General features: G+C 35.3%; 1 protein-coding gene across 1 annotated transcript in view; it reads left to right on the top strand.

The window, feature by feature from the left end:
- Positions 1 to 397: 397 nt before the first annotated feature.
- NUP205 (nucleoporin 205kDa) overlaps positions 398 to 25,209 on the top strand; it is a gene marked incomplete at its 5' end in the record, with an annotated part of 43,482 nt that continues 18,670 nt past the window's right edge. The window contains 21 exon segments of the mRNA XM_010187504.1: positions 398 to 542; positions 1,481 to 1,640; positions 3,568 to 3,796; positions 3,962 to 4,126; positions 4,904 to 5,079; positions 8,075 to 8,191; positions 9,693 to 9,830; positions 10,900 to 11,050; positions 11,567 to 11,772; positions 13,156 to 13,338; positions 14,490 to 14,540; positions 15,135 to 15,344; positions 16,152 to 16,251; positions 17,858 to 17,995; positions 18,242 to 18,431; positions 19,439 to 19,559; positions 20,064 to 20,145; positions 20,591 to 20,755; positions 22,965 to 23,089; positions 24,019 to 24,133; positions 25,153 to 25,209. The exon segment at positions 25,153 to 25,209 is cut by the window's right edge and continues 11 nt beyond it. Of these exon segments, the coding sequence (XP_010185806.1) occupies positions 398 to 542; positions 1,481 to 1,640; positions 3,568 to 3,796; positions 3,962 to 4,126; positions 4,904 to 5,079; positions 8,075 to 8,191; positions 9,693 to 9,830; positions 10,900 to 11,050; positions 11,567 to 11,772; positions 13,156 to 13,338; positions 14,490 to 14,540; positions 15,135 to 15,344; positions 16,152 to 16,251; positions 17,858 to 17,995; positions 18,242 to 18,431; positions 19,439 to 19,559; positions 20,064 to 20,145; positions 20,591 to 20,755; positions 22,965 to 23,089; positions 24,019 to 24,133; positions 25,153 to 25,209 (3,024 nt within the window).

The raw sequence follows: 25,209 nt of genomic DNA, 5'->3' as shown, positions 1-25,209 counted from the left end.
CAATATTTAATAATAAATATAAATTCAGACATAAAATTTCATTTTGAATAAAGAAAATATATTTTGCTGATAATCAGCTTGAATTTATTATTAAGATGGGTGGTTATCAGCTGCAAATACCATTTGGACTAGGATATTTATGACTTTACACTTCTATTTATTTTAAATCTTTGAATGTTTTAATAGTTGAGTATTAATTTTCATAATAACACTCAAAATATCTGTGATTTCTTTTAAGTGCCTGAAACGAATCAAAGTGATAGTGAATACCTACAGTTGCTTTGAATGCTACACTTGTAGCATTAGAAATATATCTTTATATAGTGCTGTTATCAAAGTGTGTGTGTGTCTGTGCTTTCAACTTTCTGTGACTATTTTGTTCATTTTCATTCAATAGGAGAGCACCAGCAGCCCCATTTTCCTGGCCTTACAAGAGGCCTAGTGGCTGTTCTGCTGTACTGGGATGGAAAAAGATGCATTGCCAATTCACTACGAGCCCTCATCCAGTCACGCAAAGGCAAGACGTGGACGTTAGAACTCAGGTCTGTATTAGGGTGATCAAAGCTTTGTTTTGAGTGATTTTAGGACTGATTAGATTCAAGGGAATATTAATATTCTCGATTTGTTTGTTTCGCATAACCTGATGCAGCTGCTTTCATGTTTGTTTTTTATGCATAATAGTCTTTCTTTCTTACATGTGTTTTTATTGGATTATAAGGGTATCCATTTCACTTTCTCTTTTGTCATGCAACTTCACCTGCTTTTGGCAGTGTTTTGCTTCAGACAGTGTCCCAGCCAGTGTTGCATTAACTAGTGATGATTACTCAGTGTTTCAGAGGTTGAGTTTCTGTTCTTGTTGTGTTCTGACTTCCCGTGTCCTGCAAAGCAGAGAATTGTGCTCCTGCCTTCCCTTAAAGTGGGTGCACTGTGTACTGGCGAACATAATAGGCTAACATTTTTTGTCTTTAAAAAGAAAACAATACACACTTTTCACTTCCAGTGCACAGTGACTGTTTGACTAGAGAAAGATTAAAAGGTGTGTTCTATTGTAAATACAAATTCTGAAACAAAAAATAAATGGTTACTTTAGAACTAGCCCTACCACTTCAGTAGGGTGTACGTAACTGGACAACTGCATTTACTAGCAAGAGAGGCTGTGAGCTTGTGAATTATGTGCATCATATAGATAGTACTTTTTCCTTTTGATAGAAATCTTAACTAGCTGATCCATGGTGTGATCTCATATTCCATGTTCTTGAACCTACAGTTACCTGAAGACTTTGTATCTGTTCAGCATAATGTTTTGGAAGGGCACTGCTTATTGATTAGTAGCGCACATTTAGTTACTTTATGTATATAATGTAGTAGTACATTTTCTATCACCAAATTAATTTGTTGGGATTTGATGGGATATTTTAGACTTCCTGTGTGACTGGGAAAAATATGATTAATTGTTAATTTTATATTCTTTCTGTTATAGTCAAGAGTTAATGTCCATGACAACACGCTTTACGGATGACCTAATGGAGCAGGGTTTGACTCAGAAGATCCTCACTCTTGTGTCTCAGATTGATTTGAACAATGAATTTGATAAACTACAGAGAGAGCGAGGATTGGGCAGTGAGAAACATCGCAAAGAGGTAAATATTCACTGGGTGTGAATATCCTCCTGAATTACTGCACAGATTAGAATACAGTGAGACTACCAAGAGACATGGAGTGATTTTTACTTTCTAGTTTCGGTTCTCTACCTTTGCAAACTCTGTTACTAGCTGAGGAATCATAGTAACTACTCCACAGCTTGCGCTCTACCAGTGTGGGATCCAGATTACTTGCTGCATTTTTGTTTTGCTGTTGCTCCCTGATGCTAGGACATACCTGATTTTTAGTGAAAAAGTGTAATCAAGGACAGTAAGAAAGTAAGCCTAATTTTTGCGCCATGTGTAATTTTTTTGTCTTTTTTTGCAATATTATTCTAAAGATTGTATGTTAAATCATCTTCCCTCAGCACTACCATTATCAGCACCATTGGAATAAAAATAGCAAACTAAAATTCACAAATTATTAAAAATAGACTGAAACCAAGTCTAACCAGGCAAATAATGCTCCTTTTCACAATCCAATTGTGTTAATATGAACAGAAGCATTTCTAATAGCGAAGTGAGAATTGCTTGAAAATGAGTTCTCATTTTGTAATCCTTGAACTTAATTGAGGTTGTGATTAACTGCAGAGTATGTTTCTAGTAGGAAGATTTTAAACATTACTGTTTTAATTTCTGAACTTCTTTCTAATGAGTGATATGTCTAAAGAATGTTTCTATGTTATAATCAGTCAATTTGTTTTCCACCAAATAAAGAACTAGTTTTACATTTTTGCTATTAATCTAGAAAGTATGAAAAGAATATCCTTCTGATTTACCTTAAATTACCTTACTTTCACCTTAAAATTCATTTAAAGCATAATATTAGAGAGTGGTTTTTTTTCCTTTTAGGTGGACTACTACATTTCCCTCTGTATTCATTAGAACTATTATTCTGCTAGAGTCTGTGCACTGATCTCTTGCTGTGTTAAATGGTGAAGAGTTTTTTTTTATCACCTTGCATAGGATTTTACTGGAGATAAAATGCTTATAGCCTTTTATTTAACCACATACAAGAATGTTAGAAGCTCATTTTTATGCTAAGTAAAATACAGTTTTACAAAGACCATTATGAAAGGCCATTACTGGCTTTTTATTTTTTATTATTTTTTAACTTCTACTGTTTTCATAAGACTTAAAGCAGTTAAAACTCAGCTTGGGGTCAGGGATGAAGTTAGCAAATGAAATAAATATTTGTCCGTGTTTGAAAACAGGTTAATTTTTGGTGTAGCTGTTAGAAAAAAGACAAACTTTGTTTTCAAGTGCCATTGTACTTAGTTGTATCATGGCATGCAATATTTTGCCAGATAAAGAGGAAAAAAAAAAATTTTAGTATGAAAATGCTTGGTAGCCGTTATGTTGGGCATAAGATTTGTTCCATATGTAATAAGGAATGATAGATTTAATTTATGTTTATATTCTAAAGTTGAGATAAGTATTTTGTCTGGGGAAGGAAGTTCTAATTTTAAGTGTCTGTCATATTTCTCAATGTCTTTAAAAGTTAGCTATCTGTATAGTCAGTTGAGGGTATCTCTTTTGGGGCAAGGGGAAGACTATGACCTTATCTGGTTATGACTACCAGTGCAGTTGTATATTAGAGATGGGAAATGTGACTTGTGTGATATGTTTACAGCTACAGAAGTTCTCCTGACCTTGACAGAGATGCTGGTTTGCATGTAGTCATATTTCAGGATATCTACTCACACCTCACATAAAATTTGTGGGGAATATGAATACATTTAATGAGCAGAAATGTGCCTTTTGTTGTTTAGCAATTAAAAAAACCCAACATTTTCTGTAGCTGCTGTCTTTAGAGATATTTTTAACTTAACCTAGTCATTCTGATTGATTGATAAAGACAAATTGAACATGTTGCCAAAATATTGATATTCACTGGTTTGTTTTTTGTTTGGTTTTTCTTTTAAAGGTTTCTGACCTCATTAAAGAATGTCGACAGTCCTTGGCTGAAAGTCTGTTTGTCTGGACCTGCCAGTCACCACTGAGTAAGGATGACACACTCATCCTCATAAGTTACCTGGAGAAAGTAACAGTGGAAGCTGATGGCTCCTTGGATGGCGTGAACTTGTCTCTTCTCATGACTCTCCTTTACTGCTTTGATGTCAGCTTTCTGGAACAAGGCACAGAGGATCGTGAAGGTAATGCTGGCAGGTTTCCCAAAGAGGTTATGTTGTCCAGATGGATGAATTGTTATTTAACCAGTTTAGTTATTGATCAGTAACAAATTGGTAGGATTTTGCATGTTTCTTTTCACACTTATTTACTGTGTGTTGATGTTGCGTTTGTTTTTGTTCGTCTGCAAGATTTGATGCACCGGCTCCCTCTGCTAACAGAAAGGCAGTATATAGCGACAATACACACTCGTCTTCAGGAGTCTCAGCCTTGGAAATTACCAGGACTGCAAGCTACTGTTAGATTAGCCTGGGCGCTGGCATTACGAGGAATATCCCAATTATCTGATGTGACAGGTAAATTACCCTAAAGTGCAGTTGCTGCACATTGATATTCAAAGCTGCAAGTGGTGTAGGTCAAAGTATCTGTTACCTTTTGAAGTGGTAGTATTTACCTTTATGATAAAATTACTGTTGACACTCCTTTGAAGCTTTCTCAGTATGTGGATTTGGTTGTCGAGAATTGAATTGCTCTGAAATGTACACAGATTTAGAAATAATTAGTTATTAGACAGTAATATTGTATAGTGTTTCATTGAAGTGAAAGGTATTTGAATGTACTGAAAAATGTGCAAAATTGTATTTTAGCAGCTTTAGTATCATTTGAACAATTACGAATAGAGTGATGGTTATGGCTTTTTACATCTGTAAATGTTAAACCTCAGTATTTTAGGAGATCAAATCTCTTGTTGGGTTTTTTGTTTCCTCTCTGTACTTCACAAGCTTTCTAGGCTCCCTACTGGGTCAGAATTGAGTCTACTCCTGAATAGCTAAAAAAGAAAATGTAAACATTATAATTAATATTTAATTAAGGTTGGTTTGTGATTCTTGATTCACAGCCTTAGATTTGATTGGGTAAAAATTATGCACTTTAACACTTATTGAAGAAGAAAGTTGAAATAATCACCTGATGTTAACTTGTCTTTTCCAGTCCAGTGTCTTCCTGTATGGTAGAAAAAACATAGTTGATAGAAGCATTTCATTTTTACATGTCAGCCAGGTATTCTGAAATATGTTTTGTTTGGTAACAGCTGTAATTTTATTTTTTCCCCTCTTGTGATTTTTGTTGCCAAGCTCTTGCAGAATTCACTGAGGCAGATGAAGCCATGGCAGAGCTAGCGGTTGCTGACAATGTCTTCCTGTTCCTGACTGAATCTGTTGTGGGGTCTGAAAATTTCTACCAGGAAGAATTTTACATTCGCAAAATTCATAATCTTGTCACAGACTTCCTTGCACTCATGCCGATGAAAGTAAGTTGTTGTGTCAATAACAGTTCTTGAGAAATGGGGGCATCTTTTCTGCATTTCTAGCATTAGGGCAGGTAGCATAGAGACTTAGGTATGACCCTCAGCTTATGCTGCAGTTCAGAAAACTTGTTGACTTTATGGAACCCATATAATTTTGGGTTTGTTTTCTACACTGAAGTACATTTTTAAAAACACCTCAGTGTGGTGAGATTTGCAAAGCAAGCTTTTGTGGTGGTAGTAGTTCTGTTTTGTTTCACATGATTGAAATTTAAATGAATGCTGAAATTGATGGCAATGCAGGTGGGTATTGATTTTGTTGTTTGTTTGTTTTTTATTTTGATACAGACAGTAGCATAACATAAATTAACTTACTGTTTTTGTCTCTCATTTTTAATTTATTCTTTTACTAATGATCTTTTCCATATTTAAAGGGAGCGATTCTGCTTTCTCAGTAGTAACATTTGTTGGGAAAATGAGCAGCTGTTTTCACTAGAACATGAGTAATGCTGTAAAAGGGTTTTAAAATAAAAGTTTGAAGCAATTACAAAAGCTTCATTTGTGCAAGACCTTGTATCTAGATGTGGAAAATTAAAATTCTATGAAAACGCTTTTATTTAATTGATGGAGGCTCTATTTTGTGACCTTCATTGTGTTGAGCTGTAGTTGAAGTTGCCAAATAATTACTTTTTTCAATGTGCACAAAGAAGGATTTAAAAATATGTTTTGTTCATTGTAACCTCATAGAATGAGAACAATATTGGCAAGGAAAACAGTATTTGAGCCTTAAGAATCCTTGAAGGCATATGTGAGCATGCTGTAGACAGTTTTTAGGTTTAATCCTAATTTATTTAAGATCTGTTGGTGTTGCATGTTGTTGTCTCAAGCTGTCCCTTTAACCCACAGAATATGCATAGAAAAAGTGTAACGTCAGTTCAAACAAGTTCATGTTGATACCTTTATGGCTGTACTTCTGCAATGGCTGCCTGCATACAACACTGACCACGTTGTTAACAGGCTTTGAAGGCTGCATGCAATGGTGTTTCCTGTAATACAAACAAAGTAGACCTTATGAGTCTTTTGAATATATGAGGAATACGTGAGATATATTTTATGGGAAGTTCCTTAAACAATCAAATGCGAACAGGTTTGAAACAGGGAACTTCTTTATGAGGCAGTTCTTCATTGGGTGGCGCTGCTTTAGGAAAGATAAAAAGTCTTCCTGAAATGATACTGGTTTTTATGAAAGAGATACAAGGTAGATTTTTTGAATGAAGTTGGAAGACTGACCCAGGCAAGGTTGCTGCCATATTAGATTTAGAACAGTTGTGACCTTGTCTCCTATCTACCAAACTGCCTGAAAATCCCAAGGCTGTTGGTTGGTTTGTTGGTCCATCTCTCATCTTCATGGTATTATGGAACTGGAGGCTTTATCTCTAGGAAGAGTATTTCTCTTCTGTTTCACTTTTCTTGCTGTGGTTTGGATCTGCAGTTCATTGTAGCTGATGCCTAGAGATGAAAGGAGAGGTTTATTTTTTTTTTTCATAACAAGCAGGGTTTTGTAATGCAGAATATAAACAAGAATCTGAGTGTTGAGTTGTATTGCAGCTTGGCAGAAGCCAGTACTAGCTGTTTCTCAGGAAAGTCTTTGTTAGTAGGCAATTGAGACATAGCCCCACAAGGGATTTTTCGTCCTAACTGCTATTAGTTAGTAGTTGGCTTATGTACTCAGCTATTTCTACTGAGTCTCAAATTTTAGATAAAGAAGTGTCTGCTTTACTGAATTTTGATAATAAATATAACCTTTGTTCAGTTTTATTTAAATCCGTAAGTCAGCATTATATTTAACTCTGCTGTACAGTTTTAACATTTATGCTGCTTGCCACTGATGATTTGGGTAAATCTTTTGCTTGACTGCACTACATTCAGAACTCGATAATTAGCTTTAATAGTTCAGGTAGTTCATTATTGCATTTATCAACACTCAGTTTTGTCTGTGTATTAATTTGGTTAGTATACTACTTTGGATAGTTTGCTCTGACCCTTCCCACAGTTATTTATAGTTCTTAGCTATTTTTTTCTTGATGAAACACAACTATTTTGCTGCTTATTCAGTTTTACAAATTAAGATCTATTCTAGACCACGGACTGGTCTCTGTCGACCGTCGCCATGTTTTGATTTTTGATGTGTTAAATTGGTTTCTTATTTCTATTTCTTGTTCTTCAATCTCTCTTTAATATTTAACAAAACGTAACTTTTCATCTCATGGTTATTTACTTTTTATAAGCCTCTGATGGGGTGTTTTTTCAAAGGCTTTTTGATATTAAAATTAGATGTCAGCTGTTTTTTGTTTAGTAATTAGTTTATTCAATACAAAGCATCTTAGGATTCTGATTAAAGGGCTTGATTTTTTTTTTAAATTGCTGCAGTTGTTCTTCCCCTCCCTTCCCTCTGTCTCTTTTTTTCCCTATTGTGTTTATTGATGTGTGGTAATGCTTTTAGTTGTGACAGACTGGGTCCAAAGTAATTATATCAATCCAAAACTTATCAAAACATAAACCAGCTGTAAGCAGAGGTAGCCTTAAATGTCTAAGAAAGATGCAATCCACAGATCTATATACAGAAAACATTGTTTTACAGTGCTTTCTGTTTGCTTTCACTCCTTATGGATAATGGTCTAACTTTCTTTCTTTGAAGCTAACCTGTCTCATTTCTGAAGTAAAAAGAGGAAAAGGATCCACCTTTTGGGGCCAAAGCAGAGGATCTGGTGAAGTCAGTTGGGAAAAACTCCTGTGCTATAAGTTTAGGGTTTTTGCAATGAACTTGGCAGTAAGAAGGTGACTGAATATCTCTCTGAATGGCAAGGATGCTTAAAAAAACACACTATGGAATATTCTTGTCATGTATGTGCAAGTTCTTTTGCTCTCTTATTTTTTAGTAGGCTGGTTAGACAATTCCATTATTTCTGTTCTGTTTTTCTCCACTTCATAAATTGTGTAGGTGAAGCAGCTGAGAAACCGTGCTGATGAAGATGCTCGCATGATCCACATGAGTATTCAGATGGGTAATGACCCACCTATTTCCCTTCGGAGAGATCTGGAGCACTTAATGCTTTTAGTAAGCTCTATTTTCATTTAAAGTACTGTGACAGAAAGTGATTGTGACTTTCCTTCTTCGTCTGAAAAGCCATATCTGAAGGATAACATACGGTGCTGGATCTTTCCCTTTTTGCATTAGAGGGATTTTTTTTTTTTTCTTTAATATAGGCACCTTATGTAGCTTCTAATGTAAAGGAATTAACTTATGGCTTTAGCTTCTGATGTTAATGAAGTCATTTAATTCTTGTTTAGTAAGTAAATACTGCGTTATTTCTTATGCTTGAAGAATTCTTGAGCTGACGTTATTTTACAAAATATTTAAATATTTAAAATTTAAATAATAAATAGATAAGGTGAGAGATTATTATCTTAAGTCATCTTATCTTAACCTAAGTTAGAAATGGGAATTTTAAGACTACAGGCTATCACTGGAGTTGACATCTGGCGAAATGCATGGAAGTTTTCTGGCATGAAACACCTTTTGTGTTTCTAGACATTAATGTTTACAGAGTGTTTTATGTTTCTGTAAGTCTTCAAATTTCCCCTATTTACTGTGAATAAACTATAATTAGGTTTTTGGGGTTTTCCTCCACTATTGACAATTATTCTGATAAAGAATTGAAATGTTTAAATAATTTTTAGGTGTTGATATATTTGTAATGAGAATTTTGGAAGACTGTATTTGTTGTAGAGTAGACTAGGCAAAGTGACCCCATTAAGGCTGCTGGGATTGCAAATTCTCTAATTTCAGTAGAATTTTGAACACAATTGTACATTTAAAAGAAAGATCTTTCAGTTTGTCATTATTTAAAAAAAGAAAGAAAATAGAAATAAAATAAAACTGAAAGAAAATGTAAATAAATGTTTGTTTAAATATTAGTTTTTACAGTTACCTAACTGTACTTTCAAAAAAACCCCAAAACCCCATATCAGAAAACAGATTGAACTGGTGCATTTTATATTTTCTGCTCATGAATAAATTTAAAAACTTGTATATAGCAGCCTTTAATATAGGAATTACTTGTCTTTTCCAAAGGTAGTCGTTTAGGTTACAGGACAATAACAGGAAAATTTATAGTGCAATGATTTCTTAAGTAGCTCTGAGATACATAGCAAACATAAATGAAGAACCAGAAATGAGAACTTACTCTAAGAGACTACTAAGTTCAGATAATGGGTAAGATTTCTAATTCTGATTCTAGCTAACTTTAAGTTAATACATCAAGGTACGCAAGTGGTTATCTAAGGAGAAATGGCAATGATTTAATCTATAATAATTAGTTAGAAAGTTCTGAAAGTTGGACTTGTATGTGCATTTTGAATTTCTCTGGCTGTCATTTGTTCTGATATTGCTGTTTAGAAGCTGTCATTTTCAGAGAGTTATAAGGAATGGAACACCAGCCATGGATGCATTGCCCCTCAGACATGTTTAGCTTATCTAGAGGCAGTGCTTATTGTTAAAGTAATAATCTTTTCTTTATATAGTTGATGTTTTTCTAACATCTTCTTTTCTCTGATAGATTGCTGAATTGTACAGGAAGGACCCCTTTAATCTGGAACTTGCCCTTGAATACTGGTGTCCATCAGAGCCTTTGCAGACATCTACTATCATGGGGTCCTACCTTGGAGTAGCTCATCAGCGGCCCCCTCAGCGCCAGGTTATCTAGATTTTCTTGAGTAATAACTACTAACTTTAGTTTAAAGTAATTTAAAAAAACCCCAAAAAACAGGCAACAAAGGGTTTTGGTATATTTATTACAGCTAGCCTCTAAGAAGAGATTTTTATCTGCATGTGTCCTGTTCTGCATGACATGGTTATTGTTTCTTGCTCTAAAATGAGCTACTGCCGATCATTCGTGGTTGTCAAACTTGGAGTCCTAACAAACCTTTTTGAAAGTTTTGTTTAGGTCTGATTTTATTGCAGTTGCTAAATGAGTTCTGATAACAGTGCTCTTGTTTCCTGTCTGACCTCTACATATCTTTTTAGTGTAACTGAAAAGTTCAATTCCTTAACTATAATAAAGCTTTATTAACTGTAGCTAATAGTATTTTGAGGGGTAAAAATCTGTAAGAATATTGTAATTATTTAAAGCCCAAAAGTTATAGCCCATGAGAGATGGAACTTTAAAATTGGAATGAAGAAGCAATCTAAACAGAAGAAGCAGACATTCGAAAACTCTTTAGATACCTGGGATGCTCTAAGTCTTAAATGCTTCTTGAACGACTGTGCAGTGTTAGGCAAAAGCTCATATGAGACATATGGGACACATCCCAGAATACAGGCAATGTAAGTTAGTGACTGGTGCAATCTGCAAACACCTTAATACGACTAGGAGGAAACAATGTGTGTGTGAGTTATGTGCAGGGATATGAAAAGCATAGCAATTTTTTTCCCCAATAAGATGTGTTAATAATACCGCTTTGTAGCGTTTGTGAGCTGAAGTAAACTTTATCACTAGAAATAAAGAACTGGAGAGTTAGTATACTTTGCAACAGCATGAATTATTTTGTTTATTTTCTCTTTGGAACATGATTTTCACCTTCAGGGAAACTGAATAGGCCAATCTACAAAGGACTTCCCACCCCAACCCCAGCCCCTGAGTTGTAATTCCACCACTCTACCCTGTCCTGATTACATTAGAATCTGTTTTCTGGCTTTGGCTGCCTATTGTTTTCCTAAAATCCTCAGATTTAATTTTTTTAAACACTGATCTTTATTTGTTCTAGGTTGTCTTGTCAAAGTTTGTTAGACAAATGGGAGATCTACTTCCTTCCACGATTTACATCCCATACTTGAAAATGCTGCGGGGACTGGCTAGTGGGCCTCAGTGTGCTCACTACTGCTTTAGTTTGCTAAAGGTCAATGGCAGTAGTCATGGTAAGAAAAGTGACACTTCAGCTCTTTCTCAACTCTTTTTCTTTAGAAAAGTACAAAGACTCATTTGAGATTAATTGTGGCTTTGTACTTTTAACGCTTCATTGTTAGTACAAAGATGAAATTGTAAGGCTTCACTTGAAAGTGTAATCTGGAAAAAACCAACCTGATTAGGTAATTAAATATCTGAGCACCTTAGAAAGTAATGCACATAATGAAATACATTTTTTTTTAAAAGCCATGTCTTAATGCCACAGAAGATGCGGAATGTCATTGTTGTTTATTGTAAAATATAAAATGAGTCATGTCCTAAAGTTCAGTTTTACATTTTGTAAATACGATTCTTTCCTGTGCTGATTTAGAGACCCTCTAATTTTGGAAACAATAGCTTTCCTTTGAACTTTATTTTTTCCTCTTGATAAGAAAGCTTTCCTTTTACGTGTAACTACCCTGCTTGTTGCTCTGTGAAAGAGCAGAAAGAAAATTTCATCACCTGTTTGTCATTTTTTTTCTCTCTAGCGGAAAACATCCAAGGAGCAGGTGGCAGCCCTGTCTCCTGGGAGCATTTCTTCCACTCTTTGATGCTTTACCATGAGCATTTAAGGAAAGACTTGCCAAGTGCAGACAGTGTCCAGTATCGTCACCTGCCTCTCCGAGGAATCACGCAGAAAGAACAGGATGGACTAATTGCCTTTTTGCAGCTGACCACTGTTATAGTGAATTGGGTAAGTAACCTTTCATTTGGTTTTCTTTGCTAATATATTCGTTTTTTTCTTGCAAAACATCATAATTCAGCTGTGAAGTTCACTTGACCAAAAAGGTATGTAGGGCAAATTTACCTCGAAGTTGCTGTCATGTGATTAGTGAACTTTGAAAGTATGGGAAGCATCAGGAATAACTGTTAGGACCAAACATGCAGTCAGGGTGAAGCAGGAAGAGAAGACACCGTTTCCTGTGTTCCTGATGTTACTGATTTTCTTGCTTTCCTGACACTTTGAGGTCATGGAGATGTTTTTCAGAAGTGAGCTATGTTCAGAAGAAATAACTACAGAGTACGAAAGTTCTTTGCATTTAATGAAGAGCTTGAAAAGGCTAAAATAATAGATTAATTTAAAGGGAAATGATAGAAATTTGGCAAGGAAGCTGATCAACTCTAAAACTTGCCTTCAGAGTTAGATTTAAAATGTCCCCAAACCAGGAGTGTAAAATGTGCCATGAATTGACTGAAAGAGGATTCCAAGAGAGGAAAATTGCAATGCAGATTTTGTATTGTGCGTTGTCTGGGTAATTCTGGATAGTGTGAAATTCAGCTCTTTAGTACCCACCAGACTCTGGGTCTGAACTTTGTGATGTAGTGAAACACCCTTGGTTTTGCTGACACAAACACAAGACAGATCAGTGAAACTAATGAGGCTTTTTAAAAATCATCCTTGGTGGTGATGATAATGGGGTGTTTCTATGTGAGCTGCCATATCAGCATTGGATAAGCGTGGGGGAAAAGGAACTCTTAAAGCTAATATTTCCTGGCATCATCAAACCATGACCTGGGAAGAAGTAAATTTGTTCTAAGGATGCAGGGAGTAATCATTTGATGAGGCTAAAGGCTTGTTCCTGTCCAGTGGCTCATTTGAGACTGAGCTTACACTGGTGATGACACTGCTTTTAAACGTAAACAATTTCATCTGAGTTCCTAGCAAATGTCCAAATGCATTTTAAGTTCATAATACAAATATTGATAAAGTCCCTCTAGAAGAAGCTGTCTAGAGTACAAGCACTCAAACTTACTTAAGAATAATTCCGTGAACGTGTACCTCCTGAAAAAAAAAAAAGTTAAGTAATTGGGCTGTTAGAAGAAGCTTACTTTATGCACATCATTTTTTTCTGTATGGTCAGGCACAATTTCAGTACTTGTGAGTCATTAAATTGTTTTTTTTGTTGTTGTTTAATTTGAACTGTTAGCTCTTGAATAGTCTGCCATCCTACTGCTGTTTTGTGTACCTTCAAGTATGAAGCAGTCATTGTTGATACTAAACTGTGAGATAAAGGTTGTAGGACATGAATAATCTTCAAAATAATAATCTGCAGTTTTGTTTTCTGTTGAACTGTAGAGTGAGAATGCTCGCTTGGCGCTTTGTGAGCACCCTCAGTGGACACCAGTAGTGGTCATTCTGGGACTTCTGCAATGCAGCATTCCTCCTATTTTGAAAGCAGAGCTATTGGAAACCCTTACTGCTTTTGGAAAATCTCCTGAAATAGCTGCTTCACTGTGGCAATCTCTGGAATATACACAGGTATTTTAGGATTTTCAGAGCTTGGAACTATAGCCTACCAATCTGTTGAAATTGTCAGTGTATTTGAAATAGTATTACATTTCCTTAGAATCTTTCCTGTTGCTGTAGTTGAATATATATATTTTTTTTCACTTAGTTAATGCAGTTCTTACTTGGAAACAATTTTGAAAATGACAGTATGGTTTTGTGCCTCAGAGATCTCACTGGCTGCTTATTTTACATAAATACAGGTTTCCTAACATTGTCCCATGTGCTAAACACATTCTTTTCCCCCCAGAGTTCGTAATCAGTGATAAATGTACTGCAGGTTACATGTTTATTTTTTTTGTGTGTATAATATTGTTTACGTGGTTGGTGCTCATAGAAAGAAGGGAGTAGCTAAAGATCTCCATTCTCAGGCACTTAATTTTCAGAGGAAGTTAATTGTAATTTCCAGGATATTTTTGCCAACTTTCACATTTAGATAGCAAATGTCAGATATCTGTTATAAGCCCCTACCTTTTAGAAAAGTGTTTTTTCCCTTCTGTTTTGATGTTAGAGAAAAAAATTAAATTTGAATCCTAAGGAAGATGTATATGAAATGAAAATGCCCTCAGTATTGTTAATTCAAAAGTCATAATGGGATGGGCTTATTTTGTAGTATGTATTATGGTTCAGACTATTTTCTGTTTTATTTAGAAGAACCTGAGGCATTTGAACATTACTGCTGGTTTATTGTTGATTACTAATAGAAAGATCCTGACAATAATGACATCTTATAATAGTAGTATTTTAAATGCTCACTACCTTTGTTTCTTAATTTATGATATTCCTTAAAATATACTGTTGTAAGAGGTAACAAGGGAAATGTCTCTCCCCTAGCCAATATAAGCCGAAAATAATGAATGTGAAAGTATCTGTTCTTTGTTTCGTTTAACATTAAACATGAAGCAGATCTTGAGGATGTAAAGCTAGAAGCATACAAATGTACAACAAATAATTCAGCCTTTCAGACAGAAAAATCTTTAGCTTTTTACTTTTTAAGAGGATTTAAGAAACCTTATCGCTCAAAGTGATGAGTACCTTTTAGTCCTGATAGAAATGATGGAGATGCACTTTGATTATGTGAAATTTATTGTTTGCCTATTTTCATTTTTCTTTCTGTTTTGAAGATATTACAAACTGTGAGAAGTCCAGGCCAGAGACAAGCAATCGGTATTGAGGTAAGGGTTTCTCTGTACCTAGCCAGCCTCTCTCACCATCTGCATACAAGTTTGGGAAATCTTGCAGAGGCTGCATCTGCTGCTGTGTCCACAGGAAATCCTTGGAATAGGGGCTTTTATTTCACGGCTTCCTAATTTACTTTCAGGCCTTCTTGTAATTTCTGGAAGTTCTATCCATTTATGAATTTAGTGCAGCTTTGTACTAACAGAGCAGCATCTAACTCCTCAAATTCCTTAGGAGCAATTCTTGTTAGGATTTTCCTATTTTCCTAAATTGGCTTCACTTTTATTGCCTTTTAGTACAGCTCGCTTCACTTCTAATAGAAGTAAGAAATAAAAACAAAGTATGTAAATGTGGAGGCATATCTTCTAGTAGCTCATAAATGAATGAAGGCTATATTGCTCAACTGAAATGACAGTACTGTTGCTTTACTGCTTTTGCTCTGTGGTGTACTGTAGACAAAAATACAGCAAAGTCAATCCACTGTGAAGTAGTTTACAGATTATGCTCTTATATTATTTGTTCTCCATGTTTCTTCCTCCCTCAAAATCTTTTATTTTTCTCCTTTTTTTTTCTCCTGTCTTCTTGGGAAGGTTGAACTGAATGAGATTGAGTCCCGATGTGAGGAATATCCTTTAACCCGGGCCTTCTGTCGACTCATCAGCACGCTGGTGGAGAGTTCATTCCCCTCTAACTTGGGAGCAGGTCTCCGCCCACCAGGCTTTGATCCGTATCTCCAGTTCCTCAGGGATTCTGTGTTTCTCCGATTCTGCACCAGAGCTTACCGGAGAGCTGCTGAAAAAGTAATTTTCATTTGAAAAAATATTTTTTTTTCTTTTAGGATGTAGTTAAAATGATTTGGCACTGCCGATGTAGCTAAGATCTGTTTGAAAAGCTGTGGAAGTTTGATACAGCAGAGGTAACCTGGAGCAGTTGATAGTGTTTTGCTTCTGTAAACAGCTGATTTTTCAATTCATGGGTTATCTGGGATCTACCTACTACTTCTAAGGAGCCTGTATAAAGTATCCTTTAAAAAAAAAAAGTAGTTCATATTATTGCTAAATTCCAATTTGCTATACAGGATTTTGGAACTCTCCTACATGGCTAATGATTTCTGAACATCACGTGCCCAAATCTGCAAGTCAGATTTGTCCTTTCCTCATTGTTCCTCTAGAGAATCTCTCTGACTTGCTGAACCAAGGAATTCTACTTTTGTTTATGATCCTTCTGGATGAAAGCACACACTAAACTGTATCCTGGAAACTGTTAATGATCTGTTACTACCTGTATTTATGTTCTGTGGTTCTATACCTATTAAAGAGTCTTTAATGCTTGTAGTTTCAGTATGCTAATATGTATATTGTATAATAGAGCCTAAAATAGGCAATAAACCTGTTCTAGTGTTCTGTTTTACTTCAGAAAACAAGCTTGGCCTTTCAGATTATTTGAAATGGTGAATTATAAGTGTTGTTGGATAGTATTTCAGAATAGTCATGCCATACAGTACATCACTGCATTGCTTATTGTATGCTTTGTTGTTCTGGTCTTGTTGCTGCAGTATCAATCTTATTCTGTGTATGACTTTTTCTTCATTTTGTAATTATCTACAGTGGGAAGTAGCTGAGGTAGTTCTGGAAGTGTTTTACAAATTGCTGCGAGACTATGAACCTCAACTTGAAGACTTTGTGGACCAATATGTGGAGTTACAAGGTTGACTTGTTAATTTGCTTACTGACAAACAGAATTGTAACTTGCTTTGTTCTCTTGCCTCCATCTTTTGATCTTGTTTAATATTGCAAGTAAGCTGGTGGGAAGCTAGACCTGGCTTTAAGATAGGAAGACATTCAGAAAATATCCACATACTGTCAGGAGCTATGTTGCTGATTCAGAAGGACTTCATGCATACTGTTTCCTACTTCCCTAGCTCTACTAGGAGGTTTACTTCTGTCTCTCTTGCATTACTGATTTGATTACAGAGCAGCATTTGACACTTCAAGCCCAAAACCAAGGTGGTTTTTTTCCTCTGGATTTCTCTGCTTTAGGTGTACATCACCGCTATTCACAGGATTAATTTAAAGGTGTCAGAATATTTGATATAGCCTCCAATATTTATATTACTGATATATTTATTATGCAGAGCAGACATTAGCAGTAGAATTATGAAGTAATTTAGTTCTGGACAGCTATTTTTTAAAAGGCCAAAGCAGATGGCAGTTGCCTCACTATAGGAAATTTAAGGCTTATTTGGGCTGTAGATTTTTTTTAAATACAGATTTTCTTCGTAACATTGAATGCCAGCCTGATACCTGTGGATTTGCTTGTAGCAGTAGGGACCTATAATAATCAGTTCTTAAGTGGACAACAATTTTAAGACTTAATCTCTTCAGTAAGCTCTCTTCAGGCTAGGAGGCCTCTGTGCCCTGTACTTCTACAGTTCTTGGCAGCTTAACTGGATTGAGCAATTTCTTTTAGCTCATTGCTGTCCTTGGCTAGTCCTTCAGCTTGTATGATTATTTATGGGTTACATGATTGGAAAAATGGGTTAAAACTGATCCTTTTGACTAGATCCATTTCTTCAGCAGATTCTGTGTGTGGCTTCACAGTGGCAGGGGTTGTCTATTGGCATGTTAGGGGGCAGCACAGACACGGAATGAAGGCAAGGAGAAGGTGATTGTTCAAAAGAAACTGTGCCCTCATTCTTACTTGCATATTAAGAAAGATTCTTACTGCTCTCTTGCTTTTATACATTGTAGTTTACTGGGAGACCAGATAAACAAGAAGCATTAGTCTTGTCTTTTCCTTCCTCATAGTTTCATTTTTGCATACGTTGTTGTAGCAGACATGCAAATATCTGTAAACTACGAGCATCAGGGCTTTAATGGACCTTCTCAGCTTTGATTTCTGGGAATGCTTTTTCCCTTATCCAGGGTCTTCATGCAGGTTTGGGGAGATGTAAACTTTTTCCAGTTTCTTTTCAGTCTTGCAAAACCATTTAATGTAGCAACAATGTGGTATAAACTCTATCATGAATCCAAGGTCAGATCTCCTTAGGGAAAGTCTAACTGGTTAAAGTAAAATTGTGCTATTAGATATTGAGAAGTAATGGTGATTATCATTACTACTCTACCCAAACATTTAAAATTACCTAAATGGCTTATGGGTAGAGAACCTCTGAAGATTTTGTGCGCAGTATGTTTCATTTATTTAGATGTTGCTTACAACAACAGGGACCGTTAATTTTGTAGCTCAGGCTAGCTTGGGTAATGAAGACTTTTCTATTAGATGTTAATTTCCTCATTCCTTCCTTTCTTTTCAGGAGAAGAAATAATAGCATACAAACCACCTGGATTCAATTTGATGTATCATCTATTGAATGAGTCCCCAATGCTGGAATTGTCCCTTCGTTTGCTAGAAGAAGGGGTTAAGCAGCTTGATACTTATGCTCCATTTCCTGGTGTGTGCCTAGAATTTATTTTTCATGTGAAGTTAAAATGCATACTAAGTAGGATCTAAAGCTGACAATGCATATCAACTTGATGTTGTTTCTCTTGCAGATAAAAACCATGTTTTTAGGGGAAATACTCCTAGTAAACAACTGACAAGTTCTTTCTTGGTGCAAGGCTTGATGAATGAGGTTTATGAATGTAGTATATTTAACTGCCCCTTTATACTATGTTTCTTTGTTGTTTGTGCACTGCAGGGAAGAAGCATTTAGAGAAAGCTGTACAGTACTGCCTTGCACTTCTAAACTTAACCCTCCAGAAAGAGAATCTGTTTATGGATCGGTTGCGGGAAAGCCACCTTTCCCTTATTGTCACGCCTCTGGAGCAGCTGCTTCAAGGAATCAATCCTCGCACTAAAAAGGCAGATCATGTGGTGAATATTGCGAGGTATGTGCAAAGTACTGAGATGGGAGGCGTTTTGGAGGCACAGAAGTGTTTAGGTCCTCATCCTTTGATTAATTTTGTTAGCCAATGCTTCTCTTTGCACAGAGCATCTCAGAAATTTTTTTTGGTGGGAGGAGATGTCTTCACAGGTGGTACGATCTGTGTATTGTCTGGTGCAAGATTGGGATATGCACTTACAGTTTTTCTTTCTGATTTTTTTTTTTTTCCCTTCATGATTTCTTCTTGGTTGCCTTATGTGCAGTGATTCCTTCGTGTATAGTTTTCAGTTTGCCACAGACTTTGGTTGCCATAGTGTGGGAGAGTAAAACTTCATTTGGTTACTGATGGCTACTTAAATATTTTACTGTATTTTCCATCAGTTACTATATTAAAAGTATCAGACTAGTAATCTGAAACTCAGTTTCAAATGTGAAACTTCAGGATTTCCGCTTACCACTGACACCTTCTGTTACTGTGTGATTTTTTATAGTAACTTTACAGACAAACCAACGTCAATTGAGTGCATAGAAAAACAGTGATATTCTGACATGGAATGCACTAAAAAATTGAGCTCTTCCTATATATGTGTTTTTGTCTTTCATTTATAGTACTTTTTTCACATAACAATAGTGGACAAATAGTTTTTAAAAAGTGTGTCTTTTAAGGCACTTTTAATTTTCTTCTTCTCTCGCCTGTTTCGGGTACACGCAGTAGTTATTTTAGCTAGTTTTGGACTTCAGTGTTTGAGGTACATTTTTGGATAAAAAAAGGAATGGTTAAAAATTCCAGGACAGATTATTATCCCTACTCAGCCTATTACCCTCCTTTTGTTGAAGCATTAACTGCTTCATGTAGAGTGAAATTTTGTTTGCAACTCTAACATGTTCTCATGTAGTTTGACTTGTAAATGTTTTAGTTCTAAATACTGTTTAATTTCTCATCTATGCGTTGCCGGCTTGAAATAGTAAAATTCTCAATGATTTCATTACAATAACCTTATATTTTTGAAGGTATCTTTATCATGGAAACAGCAATCCTGAACTGGCTTTTGAAAGTGCCAAGATTTTGTGCTGTATTTCTTATAATTCCAACATCCAGATAAAGCTAGTTGGGGATTTCACACATGATCAGGTAAGTGCCAGTTTCTTTGGATCCAGAAAGAGAAACTATTAGAGAAATACTGGTGCTCCATAATGTTACTTTAAAGGATAGGCTTCTAGATCCAAGTACATTAAAACTATATTTTGTCTTGTATCTAGCTACCTCTGAAAAGTCTTTTGCTGTGGCATTGTGTTAAAAAGCAATTACTTCATTAATGGAAAACAAACAATATCATGAATGTTTGCAAGAAGGAAAAGGACAATATTCTTTGAGATAACAAAACACTTTTTGACTGTATAGTCTTCAACCTTTGAGGATAATTTACATATGTAACAACAGTAGATTTTTTTTTCTGTTCAGTGGTTAATTGCTACCCTATGCTTAGAACAGCTGTGACTCTTAACTCCTTATTAACTAGGTTATGTAATTTTTGTCTAGAATTTCTGTCAGCTTACATGGAGGATATTATGAAAGGTATTGCTTTCAATAATCTTAAAATCCTCTTCATTTCCATCTTTCCATTGATGAATACAGAATATTAGCCAGAAGCTGATGGCTGGGTTTGTGGAATGTTTGGACAATGAAGATGCAGAAGAATTAATTAATCCAGATGAGGGTATGTAAAAGGCTTCTTAAAAATGGCTTACACTGTTGTCTTTTCATAGAATGAAATTAATGAAAGAGGTGAAGAAATTGCTTTTAAGTCAGGAAACCCTTTTCTTGTGTTGTTTACTGTAGAAATGTACCTTTAATAGAAAGAAAAGCACCAATGTCTTGTTAATATATGTGCATAGTGTGATGAACCAACTACAAACTGAATCTGTTTTCAGAATGCAAGTATTTAGCATTGATCTGGATGTATTATTTAGAGCTGTATTAATAGGAATGTGAAATTTTGGTGTTGTATCCCTCTGTACTAATGTAATTTGATGCCTTGACTTTCTTGTATTTAACTTGAAAGGTCTGAGGATTATTCCATGAAATGAATTTCTTCACTTCATTATTCACCTCTTTTTTTTGTTTTGTTTTGTTTTTTTTTTGTTTGTGTTTTTTTAATGAAGAGCTGGAGCCTGAAAAGAAGCGGGCACGAATCCATCATGAAACAAGGATCCATATTCTGAATCTCCTTATCACCTCTCTTGAGTGTAGTCCTCCCAACCTTGCTCTGTATCTCTTGGGATATGAACTAAAGAAACCTGTCAGCACCACAAATCTGCAAGATCCAGGTATGAAGAGGAAACGCTGAGCTGGCACTGAATCAGTTCTGTTCTTCAAAAGCTAAATTAAAAGATATATTGATTCCCAAATGCAGCATTTAAATGGCTTCAGGATTTGATCCTTTTGTTTAAGTTGGATTTTGGAGCAGACTTGAAATTAGAGTTGTTGGGGGAAAACGATGATTTAGAAGTGAAACAATTTATTTACTATTTTATGCAGTGTGGTTGTGTCCACAGTACAAAGAAATTAATGTGATGATTCAAGAAGTACCTACATATGACAACTTGGGAACTACATAGCTGATTGTCACTTTGAACTAGTTGTAGTACTTGAATACTATCCTGTCCCTCCTCAAACTCCTGTTTAAAATTAATTATAGGGAAGAAAAACACTTCTGCTGTTTAATGTTATGGAAGAAAACCTTTTAGAGTATGTGGACTTTCATTCTACTGCTAGGTATATTAATATATTTATTTATTCATAAAGAAATATTTGTGTAGTCATATGTATGAATATATATATGAAATTATGAACTTTAAAGCAACAGAAGTGACACTTCTAATATTTTTGAATTGGTGAGAAAAATAGCGTGTTAGTATGCATATTGTTTGCCTCAGCTTTGAGTTTGTATTCAGTACAAGTCAAACACTGAAACTTCAGCAAGCTCAGCAGAGTTCGTCAAGGGGCTGGAGCACTCAGCCCATGAGGAGAAACTGAGGCAATGGGACTTCTTCAGCCTGGGGTAGAGAAGGCTTTGGGGGTACCTAATAGCAGTCTTCAAATATCTACAAAGAAGTTAATGAGAGGACAAAGCCAGGCTCTTCAGAGGTGTGTGGCAGGAAGATGAGAGACAGTGGGCATAAATTGAAACAAGAGAGGCTCCAACTGGATATAGGAGAACTTTTTCAATATGAAGACAGCGAAGCAGTGAAGTGAGTTGGCCAGAGAGATAATGCAGTCTTGATGCTTGGAAGTTTTCAAGACCCAGCTGTATAAAGCCATGAACAATCTGGTCTGATATCAACACTGAGCAGTAGTTTAGAGTTGAGAGGTCCTGGAGTGTCTTCTGCTCTGAAGTATGATATTCTTTCTCAGTTGTTTTAAAGGATGTTTTATATGAACATGTTTGAACAAACATTTGATTTTAGCTATTTAGAGAAGAATATTTCTCATTATCTGTAGGTTTTTATTGGATGCTGTGCCCCAGCAGTTTTTAGTTCTTCATAGTTCTAAATGAAGGGTAGACAAGACCTTAATTTTATTTGGGGCTAAAAAAAAGTTATTGGTTATATCAAAAAGATGGAAAAAAAGATGCCAACTGATGTTTTTTCATCTACGAAGTAGCTTACAATTGCAGACCATGTTTTTGTGGTTTTGAAATTCCATAGTTACAGAATATGATGAACTGTACACAATTTTACAGGGTATCATACATTAGGTCAATGATAAAAGACTTTGTTGTAGAGCCAGGAGAGAGCCTTGCACGTCTCTTTGAATTATCCCATTAATAATGTGAAGAAATAATGACCATAGGCCATTTGCCTTGAGATAATTTTCTTCTAAAGCATAATGATATGTATCCTAGCAGAGAAGATTATTTCCCCTGTAAGAACTGTGGTTATTGATGCTTTTACTGCTTCAGGACATCTTTCTGGGTTGAATAAAGAAGTAATTGACTAAAGGAAAAATGCAAAAAGACAGGATTTTGAAGTTAGTATTAAAATCTCCTCTCCCTTCCCTTGGTTGCAGTGTCAGGTGCCTTTAGGAGCATTAGTCATAAAATAGCTGTAATTGTAAAATAAAGACAGGAATTTAAAGCTCCTCTTTGAAATCGTCAGATGAGTATTCAGTTAAAGTTTAAGAGCAAGATTTCAAATTTTCATTTGGTTCATGCAGAATATTAACTGATTTTTTTTTTTAAATAAAGCTGAAGAAAATTTTGGTTGCATAATTAATCCTCTTCCATCAGCATCTCAAAAGCCTACAGACAAACTATAAATATTTTAATTAGGCTTTTGCTGAAACACAGTTCTTCCTTTTATTTTAATTAATGAAGAAGAAACATTGCCAGATATTTTTACTACAGCTCTGTGGAGCAGTATATTGCAGCACAAGGTTCCTGAACAATTTAGTTTCCATAATTCTGTGTACTACTCTGTATTTTCTATGGACGTAAGCAAGATGAAAAATGGTAAGAAATTGTATTTTTCTTTTAAGGTGTATTGGGTTGCCCACGGACTTGCCTTCATGCTATTTTGAACATACTGGAGAAGGGTACTGAAACAAGGAATGGGCCTACAGCAGTTCAGGAATCCCCTCATCTTGCAGAACTCTGTTACCAGGTATTCAGCATATTTTCTGTTGGTATATACTGAAACTAAGCTCTAAATAAAATTAATTACTTCTTGATTGGTGAACACAGATGGTTGACGATTTGATAATAGTTTCATTTTTTTTTAAAGGCATCCATCAGGTTTTTTTGTACATGGAACTCTTTCTATTCTGTCTTTTTTGTGTGAGACAGTATTGTAGCAACACAGAAAATAAAGAATCTGCACTCATGTCAGAACTTGGAATTGGAATATACTTCTAAAACTGATTATTTCTGGTGAGCCTCTGATTCTGTTGTGGCCATATGCTGATTTTATTATTTTCTATATATTTTTGGGACTGCAGTTTGCCAGTAAGCAAGATAACAAAAAATCCCAAATAATCTTATAAAACTATCTTCTTCATTCTGTAGCAGTGACAGAATTGTATGTATGTATGTCTAAAGGGATGAGAAGGGGGAGACGGCTGAATTAGACATCTGTGCAAGGTAGCTGATAGTTGGCCTTAAATAATGTAATTATGATTACGGACCTGTATCATGTTAAAGATCTGTGGAATCTGGAAAGGATTTTACACATTACTAAGAGTGAAAGAAGCCATACTGTAGAAGGATAAAAAAAAATTCTGTTTCCTCTCATGGTAAACCTGGAGGCTGAAAAAGACACTCATTTTTAAGTGAGCTGAACAAACACAAAGGCTCATAGTGTTGTGGGCAAAATAGCCATTGTAATCATCCACATGCTGGTAACCCTTTAATGACATAATTCCATGTCTATTATAAATAATATGTTCATCTTTGGAGTATGCTGATGGAAAACTTACTGTAATACAGGTAATATTGTTTGAGCAGTAAAACAGTATTATGCATCTTTTGATTTGGTGGTTGGTTTGGTTTTAAAATACATTCCATAAATGTGTATCTACTGTTTTTGATTGTCAGGTGATCTATCAGTTGTGTGCATGCTCTGACACGTCAGGTCCAACTATGAGATATCTGAGGACCAGTCAGGATTTCTTATTCACTCAGCTGCGGTATTTGCCATTTTCTATCAAAGGTAATATTTATGCTAAGAAAAGACTGTGCATGCTTAAAATTCAATGCATCTTTTGACTCCCTAGGAATCATTGAAGAAACATAAGTAGTGTTATTACACTGAACTACTGCCTCTGTTAACTTTTTAATTCTGCAAAGATTGAACTCTGCCTATTTAGGAAGTTCAGATTATTAGTGCTGAACTTTTGTAAAAGAATGTTAGTTTTGGAATGTATCAAGTCTCTAGAACCAAATCCTAATCTATATTTCAGTTATGACTGGAGTTTTGTTAGATTACAGAAGAATAAAAAAGTATTTTTGCCAAGTAAGAATGCTACAAAGAACTGAAGAAATAGAAGGCTGCTGGTTTTAACCACCTGTATCTTCCCTTGCTTTCAAGAAAGAACTTTTATTTTGCGATGGCATTAATTTTTAAGTTAATGGATGCATTTTTAATGTTTCAGACCAACATTTCTCAGATATCTTAAAATGAATAAATGTACTGACTTTATCAGATGCTTGACCACTAGTCCATTGTTTACTCTTACTTAACTTATCATTCGAATACATCTATCCAGAATGGGTAAAGCACTTTAGATGATTCTTATATAATTTAAGACTATAAATTAGATTAATATAGTATATGAAGGTTCCTGGAGACCCACATTAAAGCCTTATCAACTTTGATTAAAGTTATGGTTCATTTCATCTAAGTGTCTGATTATTTTCACTGACGTTATGACTGACCCTATTTGCTCGTGAAGTACTGCATTCTCCACAGTGGCTGTTAGTGCAGGTTATATCCAGTTTTTTGGTGTATGTGTATACTCTTTATTGTATGTATCTGTAGGATTTGTTTTCACAATAACCATGTGTTCATTCAGTGGCTTTTGTCAGATCTCTCAGTCCTTTTGTCTTATAAACAAATGGTGAGCAGATAAAAAGCAATGACAAAAGTTTTCTCAAGTGAAAAATGCTTTCCTTAGAGTAAGCAACATTATTTATCTTTAATTTTATAATTGTTTCCTTATCCCTACCCAGAACATGAGATTTCAACACTAAACCAAATGTCTTGGCTGATGAAGACAGCAGCTATAG

This window comes from Mesitornis unicolor, unplaced genomic scaffold, assembly GCF_000695765.1.
Source record: "Mesitornis unicolor isolate BGI_N332 unplaced genomic scaffold, ASM69576v1 scaffold42410, whole genome shotgun sequence".
Lineage (NCBI taxonomy): Eukaryota > Metazoa > Chordata > Aves > Mesitornithiformes > Mesitornithidae > Mesitornis > Mesitornis unicolor.
Note: the sequence above shows the minus strand (reverse complement) of the source record. Positions and strands in the feature narration are given on the sequence as shown.